The 17,291-nt window shown below is 39.9% G+C and overlaps 3 protein-coding genes across 3 annotated transcripts in view; 2 read left to right on the forward strand and 1 right to left on the reverse strand.

The window, feature by feature from the left end:
• The window catches only part of LOC138138392 (uncharacterized), a 189,274-nt gene that overhangs the window by 18,063 nt on the left and 153,920 nt on the right, over positions 1-17,291 (reverse strand). The gene's annotated exons all lie outside the window — the stretch shown is intronic.
• The window catches only part of LOC138138368 (choline transporter-like protein 1), a 42,471-nt gene that overhangs the window by 11,196 nt on the left and 13,984 nt on the right, over positions 1-17,291 (forward strand). The gene's annotated exons all lie outside the window — the stretch shown is intronic.
• LOC138127011 (uncharacterized) lies at positions 13,763-14,479 on the forward strand. Its single transcript, XM_069042895.1, has one exon. It carries the CDS (start codon positions 13,763-13,765, stop codon positions 14,477-14,479), a length of 717 nt encoding a protein of 238 aa, XP_068898996.1.

Consider the following 17,291-nt stretch of genomic DNA (forward strand, 5'->3'; position numbering starts at 1 on the left):
TGACAGTTTCCATTGTCACCTAAATTTACCACAGCACAAGTAGCAGGTCATAAATAAAAATTATTTTCAAAGTTAAAATGTAAAATTGCATTTAATTCAAAATCTGACTGGTGTTTTTTTCCCTGATTTCGTAAATAATTATAGGAAGTGAATCTGGGTAGGTCAGTATAAAAATCAGCATTTGACTTTTTGGTTGAAATTTACTTTTTTTTTGGCTTTGTTTGCAAGTGAAAAATTATCAAAAAATTATGAAATGTACGTTACCAATCCCAGGTAAGTGTGAAAAATTTCGACAATTTTATTTAATTAGAAGTCGCGATTTCTCGCGTGCGTTTATACGATGCCCGACCCTGTATACATAGTTTCAATCTTACAACAGTGTAAAAAAATTGGTATGTAAGAAAATAACCCACTTCGAGCAAAGATAACTGTGCGTGAATATCAATTTTTTGAAGTAATTATAGAAAAAAATAATTTTATCTTCAAGCGGTCGAAAATCGCGCCTTTGTGTAATCTCCATAGAGACGGTTAAAGTGTGAAACACAACAAGAGAGAAAAAAAAAGGGCATTTGCACAGCTGTCTAGCCAGAAAAAACTCGAAAATTCCAGAAGTAGTTAAAGTGAACAATTACCTCATTTTTTTCACTTGGTGAAAAATAGTTATTTATTTAACGAGTTCGTGTGTAATTTTGGCTTTTTTTGGCATGAGTGGACCAGTTTAAAACTCGAGTGAAACGAGAGTTTTAAAGGTCCACGAGTGCCAAAAAAAGCCCAAATTACACAAGAACGAGTTGAATACAACGTTTTTTTGTTCGACGAGCCCCTTAAAGGCTCCAAATCGCTAAAAATCGTTAAAATTAGCTTGACATTTCGTTTTGACAAGTTGTCAAATTTATCAAAATCCGTTCACACAGGAGAAAATTCTCATATTCTGACAGTGTCGAACAAAAAAAGTAATGATTTTTAACTGTTTGGTCTTAATCCATGAATGAACGATATATGTAAAGTCCATTCGTTTTAATAAACAATTGTCAATGTCAAAAATTCTTAAAAGACCGGACTGTACCACCCCAGAATATCGTTTTATGGACCAGATGTATAATGGTTTTTACACTAGATATTTATTGAGGTTATGTATATGTTGCACACATGTTGCACTATCTGTGTGTTGCACGTTGACATTTTTCAATCGCAATCAAGAACACAATTACACAAATCGTCATTCCAACATCCAACGACCGGTACGAAAGTACCTACAGAAAATGATAAATATTGTTTATTTATTAAGACCTTGCATATTAAAAGCAATGTTATGTTTAATAATGATTCTGAAAAGTGAGTTGCGTCTTCAAACTTAGCAAGAAGAAATGAAGGTTTGTACGGAATATGTACTTGAAATCCAATAAATCGGGAAATGTGAACGGTTAAATAAAATGTGGATTGAAAGATAAAAGGCAAAAACTAGTTTAATATTAGAAAAATGAAAAAAATTAAACAACTTGAGAGTGAAAACTATTCATATTCCAGATTTTCATCATCATCTTCCACATCTGATTCTGAATCTGAATCTGCTGCCACCTGTATTATAAACGGGGGTATGTCTTCAATTGATGCATTTCCCATTAATTTTTGCCAATCCTGTTTGATGAGTTGCTCACAGTGTTTGACACTATTAGACCACATTTCAGGTGTAAAATGAGAAATGGCTTCTAACCACATTTTTTTGACCTTTTCAGTTTTTGATTCAGTACATGAAGATATATTTTTATTATAATAATTTTTCAGAAAACCCCAAGCCAACTCAATGGGATTGTACTGGCAATTGTAAGGTGGTAAGCGAAGCATATGATGCCCATTTGTATGAACTAAATCATCAATCAGATAATGTTTTTGGATATCTTGCTTCTTGGTGCAAATTATATTATACAACACTTTTTTTGTGGCTTCAGGGGGGTACGGGATATTGTTCTCATTTAACCACTGTATCATGTCACCTTTTTTTGTTGAAGAGACTGGATGTTTAGTCACCTGTTCTGAATGGTACGGGGCATTATCCATCACTATTACTGCAGGTTTATCCAGTAAATTTAATGCTGGTAATAGTTGGTTACGTATCCATCTTGTAAAAATATCACTATTCATGTTTTTATGGTAATCCCTGTGCTCTATTTCGGAACCAAGTAATAAGTCGCAACCTGGTAAAAACCCTGCAGATGTTCCGGCATGAAGAATGGTGAACCTTTTGCCTTCTCCTTTTACCCGTTTTGGAATACCTTTAGGATCTGAAAGATTAATCCAGTGCCGCACCTGGCTGCCATTTTCATAAATCCAGGTTTCATCCAAAAAAACAAATATATAATTGTCAGATTGTAGATACTGTAAATATTTTCTTATAAATTTAATTCGCTTCAAAATTATATGTGGTTGTGCAATCAAAACTAGTCTGTTATTGTGTTTTCTATACCGGTATCCCATTGATTTTAGTATTGTATATAACTTTGTTCTGCCGCAAATATATTCACATTCCTCTTTGGCGTATTTATGCAGATCATCTATTGTGAAATGTTCACCTTTTTCGTGATGAATGTATATTCTTCGGGCCAATTCTTCTTTAATATAATGAAATGCTGGATCTCTTTTATAAACAATTTTTGCGCGTCCTTTTTTTTGTGGTGATTTAACACATCGATTGATTTTAAAATCTGTCATTATTTTAAAAGCAACGGTTGGGTGAATCTGTAGGGAAAAGGATTATGAAATAGGATTTCAAAAATAGGAAATAGGTACAATGTTACATCAAAAATATGAGCAGCTTTCTCGCAAATTTCTTTCATCGACATTGATGGTTTTTCCGTCTCCAGTTCTTTGCAGTATCGAACTACTGCCATCTTTTCACGTTGAAGAAGCGACTGACCTGTACCCCTTTTACGTGAAGCCATTCTTCAACTTTAAATTCTTCGCCAATTTTGAATTTTATATTAAACAAGTCTTGCGCATGTCAAATGGACGAAATTTGGCTGACACTCAGAGATGCCAACATTGATTTATGAAATAACTAGGTTTGACATTTTGGCAAGTCTACCACCTTGACAACATTTTGACAATTGTTTATTAAAACGAATGGACTTTACATATTCTACAAAGAAGTGATTTATTAAAATGAAAATTGAAATAACAATTAGCACAATTAGTAACATTAAACCCACCTTTCTTTAGTCCACGAGTAATTTCAGGATCTTCATCTGAATCACTCATTTTCACTTTTATTGAGACTGACATACAACTGACAATATAATTTATGTATCACGTGATTATGAATGATCCAACGAAAACGCGTAAAGTCCTTATTTGTATGGCTATCACAGCGATAATAAAAAACAAAAAAATTATTATCTTATTTACTTTCGTCGTTACGATTTTTGATTGAAATAAATTTGTCAATTTGACAAATAAATGAATAATTTTGTATTTCATTCATTATTGTCTCATCGAATATAACACGTGGTATGATTAATCATCGAAGATATTAAATTCGTGAAATTGAAGCAGGACATTTCACTCGTCCTTCAATTTCACTCATAATATCATCGATAATAATAATCATACCACTAGTTATAGTTGACAATATAACAGACAGATCTACGTCGAAGATAATAAAGACATAGAGCTACCGAGCTCCATGGTAATAACATTTGAAGACACCAGCTACAGAATCTTTCTTAATCACGACGATATGTGTTGTTTCATCTGTAAAAAACCGGGACACATTGCAAGTCAATGCACACAACACGCTGAACCAAGCATTGAGACTGTAGCACAAAACAGGTCAACTACGGACGCCCCTATTATTATTTCTAACTCCATAGAGCAGACCGTCTCTGATAGTGAAACGTCACCCGAATCACCACCAGTGGTTGAATTCAATAAAATTAGTACCAAACGATTGGGCGACACACTCACTCCATCAACCACAGAAACTTCACCCCCATCACCCTCCTCAGGGGACGAACCATTCGCGAAGCCAACAAAGCCCCCAACACAAAACCCGAGAAAACGTCCAAAGATAGACCCAGCCATCGTTAAAGAAGATATAAAGGAGCAACTTGAACCACTACGAACATTCTTTGGCAACCTAACTCCTACCCCGACGTTCGCCCTAGAGAAGCTAATCTACCTTTTCGAAAATATATCTGGGTGTCCAAGTCCACTAACCCTAGCTAGAGAACTAACCGACGATATCCCTGCGTTAATTAAAATTCTGGCCGACATTCATCCGCAGATAGTCTCGAAAGGGTTGAAACAAAGATGTACCAAGGCAAGGAAAAAACTCAACAAGTTATTTAACAATCCAGATGGCCCTCAATCTGCAATTACTGAATTCGACACCGACTGCTCTCAAACTAGCTACTAACAATCTCGTTCTCACATTCGTTCTCTCATTCTACTTCAAAACGGATTCGATCGTGCAAAGGAACATAAACGGGCTCCACACACGTCTACTCTTGCCCGATATAGTGGAAGAACTTGGAAGAAATACAGGCTAGCATCGACTATGAAGAATAAATGTTCAGTCATACAAGCGAATCTACACAACTCGCGCTGCGCTACACTCGAGACTTTGGCATATATCCGGCAAGAGAACATTGACATAGCCCTCTGCCAAGAGCCGTACAACTACAAGACCAGCAGAGGAACATACACAATCCCTGGGCTCATGAACCAACGCCTCATTGCCAACAACGATAACAGGTTTTTTTTAGCTGTCTCTTGGTGAACAACCCCACCTTGAATGTGCTGCACCTCAGACATCTGTCCTCCAAATATGTAACGGTAGTATCAATCGATGGTATATCCACAGAGTCCGTTTTTGTGATCTCGATCTACGCCCCCCCTAACAATGACTCAATCCGTAACATGGTTACAAAATTACAGCAGATCCTAACGAACCTGTAAGACAAAACGGTTCTGCTAGTTGGGGACTTCAACTGTCGCTCAACAATCTGGTTTGACACATTATGTGATAGGAACTCACCGGTGCTAGAAGATTTCATCTTGGCTAATGACCTAGTGATCTTCAACGAGGATAACCTGCCCTCAACTTTCTCCTCTGCCAATGGATCAAGTAACATCGATCTTACCCTAGGCACCACGGACACGATTAACTGGGTCAGAGATTGGACAGTTCTCCAGGACGTGAACACCTCAGACCACCGGGTCATACGATTTACCTGCGCTCTGCCACTGCAGTCCGCAGCGAGCATCGAGGAATACGTGATGGACTGCTCCAACCTGAAATTAGAGGACATCGAACCAGACCTGTCGGACCTTTGCAGAGGCTTGCTCCGCGACTTCCCGGTGCTGGTCTCACCTAGGACCATAGCCGCTGCAGTGGACTATGAGGGAATAAACCGGATTGTCCGCGCAAAGGCCAAGAAACGGAGGACCTATCCAGAGAGACCAGAATGGTGGACGAGCAAGATCGAGAGGCTTCGAAAAGTCTACCTAGCTAAGAAGAAAATTCTGTACACCAACAGATACCCGGACCAGGCCAATCTCCTGGCAACTGAGATGTACTTCGCTAAGGATAAATACAAGAGAGAGCTGACTAAGACAAGAGAAAAATCCTGGGTTAAGTTCGTTGAAAATGACCTAGCCCCGAATCCATGGGGTGTGGTGTATAAGATTGCCACCGAAAAATTCCGCAAGAGGGGACCCATGGCGGCCTTCCAAGAGGGAGATGAGGTCACCCTGACGCCAAAGCAAGCGGCGGGCTACTTGGTGAACAAACTGCTTCCAGACGACGACGAGACGTCAGAAGATGTTGTGCACAGAATCTGGCGTCAGGACTTCGAGTCCCTGCAGCACGAATATAGATATGACATCCAGGAGGTCACGAATGAGGAACTGGAACAACTAGTACAAGCCATCAAACCAAAGAAGGCACCAGGGGTGGACCTGATGAGGGGCAGGCTGGTGAAGCTGGTGCACTCGGTGGTTCGGGGCTTCATGCTGCACTTATATAATTCGTGTCTAAGAGCAGCGTACTACCCTAGGCGCTGGAAGGAGGGCCGCCTAAAAATCCTAATGAAGGACCCTGCTGGAGACCCGAGTGACAGGAAGAATTATCGACCAATAATGTTGCTCACGGAGTATGGGAAAATATTCGAAAGGCTCATCAGGAGGCGACTCTTCGCGACGACGGAGGACTTTCACTCCCGGAGGCGGTATGGCTTCATCTCGGGTCGCTCCGCTGTAAGTGCCCTTCTCAAATATAAAGAGACCATCGAGGAAACGACGGACAAATATGCGGCGACTATATTCATCGATATCAGTGGAGCGTTTGACAACGTTTGGTGGCCAGCGGTCATTAAGAGCCTGCGGCAGAAGGGGGTCCCTAGGTACCTGTTGGCGACGCTGAAGAGCTACCTGACAGACAGGACGGTCACCTACAGAGACGGGTCTGTAGAGGTCTCTAAGGCCTGCATGAAGGGCTGCCCTCAGGGCTCTGTCCTGGGGCCCACCCTTTGGAACTCGGTGCTGGACATGTACCTCGACTCGGAACTGTTGCCCAATACAGAGACCATCGCATACGCAGATGACATTGCGATAGTTGTAAGAGCAAGAACCAGACAAGAACTAAGAGACCACATCAGGGAGAGCATTGAGCGGGTGATGGAGTGGGCCTTGAGACAGAAGCTAACAATATCAGGCACGAAGACGAAGATCATGATAAACAAGTCCACTCCCCGTGTGCATCACCGGGACATCAGGGTGAGGTTGGGCGACTCCAAGGTCGGCATCGTCAGCGAAATGCAATACCTGGGCGTAATTGTAGACAAAAAGCTAAATTTTCACTCGCACGTGCGTGCAGTCTGCGAGCGGGCGAGGAAGATCGTGCTGGCCCTGGGGAGGAAGGTTCATGTCACATGGGATGTTCCGGTGGGGAGGTCGCTACACGCGATCTACAAGTGTGGTATTCTCCCCATTGTCGCCTACGCATCTGAGGTCTGGGCGCATCGGCTTAGGGTGTCGAGAGTTCGACGGATGCTGCTGTCGTTGGGTGGTGCCGTGGGGAGGATGATCTGCGAGGGGTACAACTCGGTCTCCAATGAGGCAGCGGGGGTGCTCTCGGGCATCCCCCCCCTGGACCTGACCATGGCGGAGACAAACTGCGTAAAAATGCTTCGAAGAACGGAGACGGCGGCCTACCTGGACATGATGGTCCACAGGGAGGAATTCGAAAGCTTAAGACACCTGAGACAGTATCTCCACATTATGACGCTGGATCGGTGGCAGAGCAGATGGGACGGCTCTCGAGGAGCCCCGGTCACACACTCGTTTTTTCCAAACGTTCCTGAGGCTCCTAGAACGGAGTTCACGAGACTCAGCACCCAGGTCCTCTCCGGTCATGGACCGTTTGTCACACACTTGCACCGAATAGGCAAATCTGACACAGGAAACTGTCCAACTTGCGGCACTCCAGATGACCCCATCCATCGCATTCTGGAGTGTTCTACCTTCGACGCGGAAAGGGTTGAGCTTCGGGTGGCCCTGGGTGGGATTCCAGACCCTGAGCAGATCCCACACATCCCACTAGAACTTCTTCACGGCTTCGCGCGGGAGCCGTGAGCGTCGCCTCCCAGAATCACCCAAGATGAAGACCCAATAGACAACAGGCAGATTAGAGACGGACGAGCACATCAGTAGCGAACTACCAAATCGAGTCCAGAACACCGTGGAATGAAATGATTCGGAGTGTGAACTAAGAGAATAGTCCGTAAATTGCGTCGTGCTAGTGAAGTAGTGTAAAAATAATAATGGCCCAATCCTCAAATTTTCACACCTGATAATATAGTTAAGCAGGAAGGTACTGTCTCCAACGTGAGTTATACAGAGTGATCAACAAGAATCCAAATCAGAGCAAGCGTTGCAAATTATCGGTCACGTCGTAGCAAAATCATATGCACATAAGCGGTGAAAACATGGGCGTAGACAATTTATGGTCTCAAACGCTATTTAATAAAAAATGATACCTTATGAATTTTAGACGTTGGAATTATAATTGTGCATTTTATTATTATTATAAGATAAGGGAAACAATTTATAAGATTAACAAGGGCAACATTTTACATTTGTAAGAGTAAGTAAATTATCATCTTTATTGCCAAACGCGACGCCACTGGTACGGAGATGCTTCGTTGAAATGTCACATTTCAAAATCCAAGGTTGTTGTTGTTGACAATTTAAGTGATTTAACCTAGAAAACAAATCTTCGATTTCGGCAAAGTTTACAGACGTTTATTGAAGTTGTAAGCAATAATTATCCCAGAATAAGTTGTAAAATGGGTTTTACCATTAAAGAGAAGGCATTTTTATTAGATTATTTTCGAAAGAGGGTGAAACAAGAAAATGAAGACTGGCCTTACTTTGTACCCCCTTACACCGAAGAATTTCAAGCCAGATGTCCGAACCTGATGGTATTGGTTATCAACAAGTTTATCAATGTCTTAAAATTATAGTGCCTAATTTTAGCACATCATAATCCATCATTAAGAAGAAGTCAGGTCAGTCCTTAGTTCAAATTTTAGAAATGGTGCAAAATGTTCGACAAATTATCAAGGAACATCCCTCAACTTTCATAAGGCGTTTAAGACAGCAAGTTAAATTGTGTTATGGCACTTATCAGAAAATTTTTAAGAAGGATATTAATTTGTTTCCCTTTGTGTGTTGCAAGAAATAAAACCCACACGTTACCCTAAACAAATTGACAGATTCATAAGGGTTTTTGAAATTATGAGAGGCGAGTTTGATTCTGTCTGGACCACAATGCAGAACATTTTGAGCAGTTTTTGTGAAAACTTATTTTTTGACCTTGGAGTAATTTAAATGTTTTAAACATTGCTAGAAAAATACGAGTAAGTTCTCAATTACCCAAAAATGAGAGAATAATAACTTTTACACTTACAGAAAATAACAAAACAAAGAATTGTGAAAAATAATAATTTTTAAAATTTTGTAACTCAAGATTGTGCCTTATGAAGGAATTTTGTGTAACTGTGTGTTTTTTCCCTAATCAATAATAAATAATAATTAATTATAACTTGCTTTTAAATCTATTATTCATGAATTACAAAAAATTTATAAAGGCAATTAATAATAGATTTTTGAGAGGTAGGCAACCAACAAAACGAGTGTTTACAGCAAGTAAATAAAAGCGGCTGATCCATGATAGAAATACGTTTCGATAAAACAAAAGATGAGGTAGCACTCTTGATTTGGTTTCTTGTTGATCACTCTGTATCTTGAAATGTTTCGAAATTGTCGACATTTATTGATTGTACCCAGCGCCCAATTTGGCGCTTTGTCTGAATAAAGAGCCCTCGGGCTCCTCATTTTTTTTTTTTTGACAATATAATTCACGTATCACATTACGTTTTTGATTACATACTTTCATTAGTTAAAATACAGAAACAAAAGCGCAGAAGAGGCTATCAAATCGATGATAATTTTATCACCGCATGCTGACTCTCACCTGTTTTTAATGACTATTCAACTCGCATCAAATTCTCCAATAAAAATGCACGATTTGTCATTTCTGAACCAATCAGAACGAAATTTCCTGATTATTCATTACATGTGAAAATTATCGGTTATTATTACTAGTGATGATTATCACTTATAATATCCCAAGTGCATTGGTTATTTCAAATACATGAGAATAAAATTTCCGGATATTAATCAATGCACGAGGGCATATTCGGTAAGAAAATCGCCACGACACGGACATTATGCTTCTTAAATTATAAATTTCTGACAAAAAAAATCAAATTGTATAAAAGAATTATCCTTGACAACGGAAAAAAATTTGAGATTTTTAATAAATAAATGATTTTGATTGGCTGAAAAAATTTCCACTTATTAATTTCATGTTGGGTTAGCTAGGTGCAAAAAATTTCCAGGAAATCTATATTATTATAGAAACGACACGGAATTCTGTTTTTCTATTGGCTATTTTTAAGTGTCGTGCGATTTTCAGGAAAATGTATTATACATTTTGTTCGTTGAATAGTCCCTTGAATACTACTCTTAGTCAAAGTTAAGTAGACTATTTTTGTGGTGTTCTCACTCATGTTCTCCACGCTTGAGGATACCACTCGTGCTTCGCACTCGTGATATTCAAATTTAAGCGTGGGTCACATTCGTGACAGCGCCACAAAAATAATCGACATAACTTTGCCTACTCGTGCTAGCGAGGAAGAGATTCGAAAGTTAATTGAGAAGAAAATTCCAAAAAAATGTTGCATTGAGTATCCTGTAACTGTAATTATTTACTGTCAAACTAACCTTCATTGACTCGACTACGTTGATATTTCAGATTTCCTTCAAACATTTGAATTTTAAAATTTAGTTTTGAAACCAATTATACAGGATCATTATAAATTTTTCTAACATCGTAGGTGGCTGTGCGGCATGCTTTAGGTGCGCCGCTACGCCAACTAGTTGTTAGAAACATTTATAATGACCCTGTAGAAAAAATATTGTTGATATTTCATGCGTGAAGATGTTTTTTGGCCATTCAAAGGGTTTTATTTTTTAGTAACACGATATTGTTTCTTTTCGTCATAGATACACTTTATGAAAAACAACTCATAACTCCCTTGGGATATTTCAAATTTTTTCGCCCTCCACATTGTTTACAACAAACTCATGAAAACCAAACTAGATATAGCAACCATACAGGGTGTCTTAGTAGGACATCCTGTTGACCAAGTAAAAATATAAAAAAAAAAAATTGCTATCACTTTGAAAACAATATCAAAGTTGCCAATATTTGTTCAAAAGTACCTGATTAATATTCTAGCTATGTTGTACTTCCCTTTTGAACAAAAATTGGAAAAATAAAACTTTTATTTTTTCGAGATAAAGCTGTTTTTGTGTCAATCATTTATATTTTTTATTTGAAGAAAACATGGTGAAAAGTTTGAACCTTCAGACCCATATATCTTTGTAAAGTCCCCGCCATATATTTTTCGTTTTATTTTTTCGAGATTCCTGAGATTTTTCCCTACAAGACCCCCGACTTGGAATACGTTAATTTTGCGACACCCTGTATATTCCCTGCAAAATATTTTTAAGAAAGTTTTAACTTTTAAGTACAGATACTAAAGCCAAAGGCCCTCAGTTTATAACCACGTCAACCTCAGGGAAAAATGATGTTCATATCTCTCATATCTATTACTCCCTCGACCTGCGTCTCGGCGTAAAATAGTTATTTGTATCACAAGGCTAGAAAATGCTACTTTGCAAGTGCAAGCACGGTTTGTCGAGCAGAGGCGCCAGCCGAGGCGGCACTAGTGCGAGCACTTGCAAAACATTTTCTAGCCGTGTAATACACAAAAAATTTTCGGCCGACAATTTATTTAAAGCAAAATATAATAATTGTTAAAAAATTACCTAATGGGGAATTTATTTTTCTATTTTTCTTTCATTGGCAACATAAAGGATCCAAGAAGCGACAGTCACGACCAAAGTCAATCAATTCCTCAAATATTCAAAACACGTCGTCGTCCTCTCTGTTATTACTAAGACGTCGCTTGGTACCCCCTCGGCCTCTACTGCTATACACAATGTATAGCTTGCGATAAAGGATACAAATTTGCCCGACATCAATATTTTACACTAAAAAAATCGTACAAAAATTCCACATGACATTGACATTTTGTGCTGTCAACCTAAAATTTTTCATTAAAAATTCCTGTTTCGATTTTCTTGCCTAGGCAAGGAAATGCTAGTTTCCAGACGATTTAGACGCATGAAACATCCGTGTCTAGACGGAGGCCGAAAAAAATATACAGGATGTTAGGGAATGGTCTCCCAAAAATTTCAGGGTGTTTATCAGAGAAAATGTGGTCAAAAACCTTTATACCGTTTTTGGATAAATTGAACCGTTTTCTGAAAATAAAATTGTTCCCTCCTGTTTTGGGACTGCTGAAATATTGTTTGGTTCACGAAAAAATGTTTCGATTTAAAAATGATTGCTTGGTAACGATTCGAAATTGACTACTGTCAAAGTCTACACTTTGACTTGACCTAATTTTTATCGGTCGCCTGCAAAGATTACAGTAGTCGTTTACAATGCCAGAATATTATACCGAGAAGTATGCAGATATACATTTTGTGTGTGGGGAACGTAGCAGAAATTAAATGCTCTAATGCTTGTATTAGGGTAAACGGAGGATATTTTGAACATTTATTATGAAGTGTTTCAATACAAATAAATGAAGTTATTCAGAAATTAACGAATCTTATTAGTTGGTGGTCAGTGCTCGATTTCAAATCTCTTTAGAGGTTGATCGAGATGTGGTATCACAAATAAAGCTGCAGAAATAATTTCAGTTCTTTGCAACAATAAAAAGACACTTACCTCAAGGTTGTTGTGAATGCAGATAATTATTTTGAACATTTTATTGATTTGGCAATTGTCGGGGCGTAGAGCCACCCCCCTCCTTTCAGAACCGAGAACCACCCCTGCGTGGGTGAAGAGAGATATTTGAGGACAGTACCGAGATGGACTCAGGGTAGAACAGTCAGAGTCACAAGTCAGAAGTCATTCTTACCCAACATCTCGAGTACGGTCGTACGGTCCAAAGAATTGTATAAATGTAAATAAAGGTTTTACACAAAGCGATACGGTGTGTCAGTTCACGCGCGCCTACAGTCAAACCAGTGAAGCCTCCATTAGGCTGAGCAAACCCAGGAGCCCCATTTGGTTCCGAGCAATTCCTGGAGCCCCCATTAGGCCCCAAACATTGGTCCTTCGAGCCGGATCGTATCGACATCGAGGAAGCCACAGCGACAGAGGCAAAGGTAGAGTGCATGCCTTTTTTATCTGTTGATTAGTGTGTACATTTCCTAAAAACATGGTTCCGAGCAATTCCTGGAGCCCCCATTAGGCCCCAAACATTGGTCCTTCGAGCCGGATGATAGTCACCCAAATCTTTGGGTTATCAATCAATTTTCCACATTTCGGAAACTACGACGGATAATAGCTTTATGTCTTCGATTTGCCGATCTTTGCAAAAAGAGAATAACAAAAAACGGTTATAATCATCCATCGACAGCGGAACTGCAAAACGCGGAAGAGAAAATAATACTTCTGGTGCAAAAGGCGAATTTCGAACACGAAATACGGGACCTAAAAGCAGGTAGACAGGTAAACTCGAAGAGTAAATTAAAACTGTTAAACCCATTCATTGACAATTCGGGGATGATAAGAGTGGGAGGACGATTGTCCAATTCACAATACCCACACGACAAAAAATATCCCATTGTTTTGCCAAAGGGTCACGTAACCCGACTGATACTTGAAAACACACATCGCGATCAACTACATGCTGGACCAACGGCCACACTAGCGGCGGTACGCGAAAAATTCTGGCCGTTAGATGGCCGCAGTGAAATTCGGAAAGTCGTGCACAGGTGCATCCCATGTTTCAGAACAAAACCGCACGACAATAACCCGATTATGGGCAATCTACCATCGCACCGAGTTAAAGCGAGCAGGCCGTTCACTAACTGTGGCGTTGATTTTGGCGGTCCCATATTCTTGAAAATCGGCGGGATTCGTAGTAAAAAAACTACCAAAGCTTACATATGTCTGTTCGTATGCTTTTCAACGAAGGCGATTCACTTAGAACTCGTCAGCGATTTGACCGCGGCGAATTTTTTGAACGGCCTAAAACGATTTATCGCGCGTAGAGGAATGGTAGCGAATATCTACTCCGACAACGCCACCAATTTTGTTGGAGCTCAACGGGACCTACGTGACGTGTTTTTGGCTGACGAATTCGGCAACATCGTGTTAAGACACCTAGCGGAGTTTAATATCAATTGGCATTTCATACCCGCCCGGTCACCTCATTTCGGAGGTCTTTGGGAAGCCGGAATTAAAGCAGTAAAGGGGCATATCAAACGCGTAATTGGCCAAACCTCGTTAACATATGAGGAAATGTACACATTGTTGACAGGTATTGAAGCTTGCCTCAATTCGCGACCCTTGTGCCCGCTGACTGAAGATCCGAGCGATTTAAACGTCTTAACACCCGGACACTTCCTGATTGGCACGGCGATGACATCCCCACTGGAGCATCAAATCGTCGACGTTCCCCAGAACCGCTTGACGCGATGGCAGCACCTAGAGCAGATGAGACAGCACTTCTGGAACCGCTGGTCCAAGGAGTACGTCGGCCAGCTGCAAGAGCGGCCAAAATGGCAGAAGGGCAATTCCAGCGCAGCAATCAAAGAAGGCGATCTGGTAGTTCTGAAGGAGGTCACACCCCCGCTCACCTGGAAACTTGGTCGCGTCACAGCCGTCCACCCAGGCGCCGACGACATCATCCGCGTGGCCACGGTGAAGACGGACTCAGGCACCACGAAACGAGCCGTCAGAAATCTGTGCGTACTCCCCATCGACGATTAGTGCAGTGGTGATATGTTTCATGGGCAATTTTGTGCAGTGAAGTGGCGCAATTTTTATCAGAAAAGACTGTCATTACTCATTAGTTAAGGATAATTAATCAATTGAATTAATTTAAGGTCACATATTAGGTTTTTTGAAATTTGTATTCGTAGTTTGTAGTTATGAATATTTTGTAATTTAATAGCTCGTATAATCTTGTTCATTGAAACGATTGTTTCAATCGGGGGCAGGATGTCGGGGCGTAGAGCCACCCCCCTCCTTTCAGAACCGAGAACCACCCCTGCGTGGGTGAAGAGAGATATTTGAGGACAGTACCGAGATGGACTCAGGGTAGAACAGTCAGAGTCACAAGTCAGAAGTCATTCTTACCCAACATCTCGAGTACGGTCGTACGGTCCAAAGAATTGTATAAATGTAAATAAAGGTTTTACACAAAGCGATACGGTGTGTCAGTTCACGCGCGCCTACAGTCAAACCAGTGAAGCCTCCATTAGGCTGAGCAAACCCAGGAGCCCCATTTGGTTCCGAGCAATTCCTGGAGCCCCCATTAGGCCCCAAACAGCAATTAAAAATGCAGTCCTGGTAGTTTTGGATGAGATATTATCCAAAGGAAATATGTAAAACCGAAACGTCATTGTGACAGTAGGTACTCGATAATATCTGACAAAGAGGCATTGTTTGTTGTTGCTAAGCAATTAACGTTCATTACAAAACCTTAACTATTTATTTCAGTATCACACAATAAAATGGTGTTAAAGCTCCCAAACAGTGGGGCAACATTTTAAATTTTTATTTCTGAGAAAACCATTCATGTTAGGAAAAAATGGTATTAAGGTTTCCGACCACATTTTCCCTCACAAATTCACCCTGAAATTCTTGGGAGACCATTCCCTAACACCCTGTATAAACTTTCCCGGTTATATACCTAAATTGACATCTTTCAAAGATAACCTCAAAATGTACAATAAATTAATGTTTTTTAAGACTTTGCCCAACCGAACAGGAAAAATGTTATTCAATATTCATGCGCTGTCAGTTTTTAGGTATTCGGCCTCTTTTGTATCACTTGGCTGACGCCTCGTGCTTCAAATTTCGGCTTCATACCTAAAAAGTGATCTGACAGCGCTACTCATATGAAAATAACTATATCATGCACAAAAACACTCACTTCACGCACTTAATAGAAAAATAACTATTAATACTTGTTAATTGTTATATTCACTTAGGGCCGGTTTCACCGACGCCAGTTAACGTTAACTGTAGGTTAAAATGCTTCGTTACTTTGGTTACCTATTGTTATAACAATGTTTTCGTATATTTTAATAAACTGCAAATAAACAAGTAGGTACTACTCGTATTACTACCCAAAGGGGCCTGCCACAAACAAAACTCCGGTTGTCCGGATCAGGGAGCGGGACAGGAGAGAGGGACACAGATGTTCGGGACAAAATAACATTTACTTTCCCAGCTACAGGGCGGCTCCTCGCAGGGTGCAGCACAGTGGTGCGTCGGTCGCTCCTCACTCGGTACTACGGATCTTCGTTTTGATGGTATAGTTTTCCCATTTATAATTTGGTTTTACTACCAGCCCTGTTGTCAGGGAGTTAAATACCCCGACAATAGGCAACTACCGCCATAAATCCTAGGACTGTAAAAGAAGGTCTGTTGTCTGACCAGGTTACAATATGTTCACTATTGCCAAAACCACAACCCCAGCCCCTAATAATTGCAATTGCACTGCCATAAAACCAAATTATAAATGGGAAAACTATAATAATAAATTTTCCTGGTTGCGAGAGCCGTCATTTTGATGTTTCCAAGTCGTACTTATATACTTGCCTCGCGAATGTCAACTGCGACGATTTGCTTGTCCTGGGTTTTACTAACTACCCAAATAAAGTAATCTAATGCCGTAAAAATCTGAAACTTTCAAAAAGGAAAAGCAATAAATATGTTCCCCCTTCCCCCAGATGGCCCAGACATCAAGAGGCGCCTAAACCTCTAAAGCCTGTAGCATGCTTCAAGGTCATTTGTGACACTTTAATTTTAAATTGGAATAGAATTCATAACTTGGACATAGGCAAGGAAAAATAATATGTAATTGACCTGTTTCGAGATTTTTTGCAAAAATCGATTGTGAACGCACCGCTCGTGTAAAAACACAAACGCAAGAACAGAGGTAAGATTTAAACAGCTGATGCGTTCACAGTCGACTCTTCTACGCCCACTTTGACTTTGACCGAAAATTTAAACACCCGATAGTACTTGCTGAGAGATCGGTAATATCAGCCACAGTTAGACTTTCGTTTAAATAATGAATTAATGACCACAGTCCACATACCGCACTGCCAAACATTTGTGTAATTAATTTGTTTATTTTTGTTGAAAATCAACGGCCATAATATGATAACTGACGTTAAAATTATCTATCATGGTCGATGCTACAAGTATAGTCCGAACGAAATAGATCTGAATCCTGACTTTATGAAGTCAAATTATTTTTCGCACAATCGTGTTGTTACAGCTAGTTACCATTGTTGTTGACACAATCTGAAAGTTGAACTTACACCCCTAATGCTGTAAGTAAATAACGACACCGATACCTACTGCGGTAAGTCATTAATGACATTAATGTCTTCAAAATACTTCTGTCAAAAAAATTACTTCATATAGTATTGCCGTTATAACTTTTTATCTGCTCCGCCCACTAAAATTAAACAATCAGAATCAAAGCCAGTTTCAATCTGTACAACTTTTCATCACATTTGCCACGTAAAAAAGTTAAGGTTAGAATTTTGCTGTCAAGTCCACA

This window comes from Tenebrio molitor, chromosome 1 (assembly GCF_963966145.1).
Source record: "Tenebrio molitor chromosome 1, icTenMoli1.1, whole genome shotgun sequence".
NCBI lineage: Eukaryota > Metazoa > Arthropoda > Insecta > Coleoptera > Tenebrionidae > Tenebrio > Tenebrio molitor.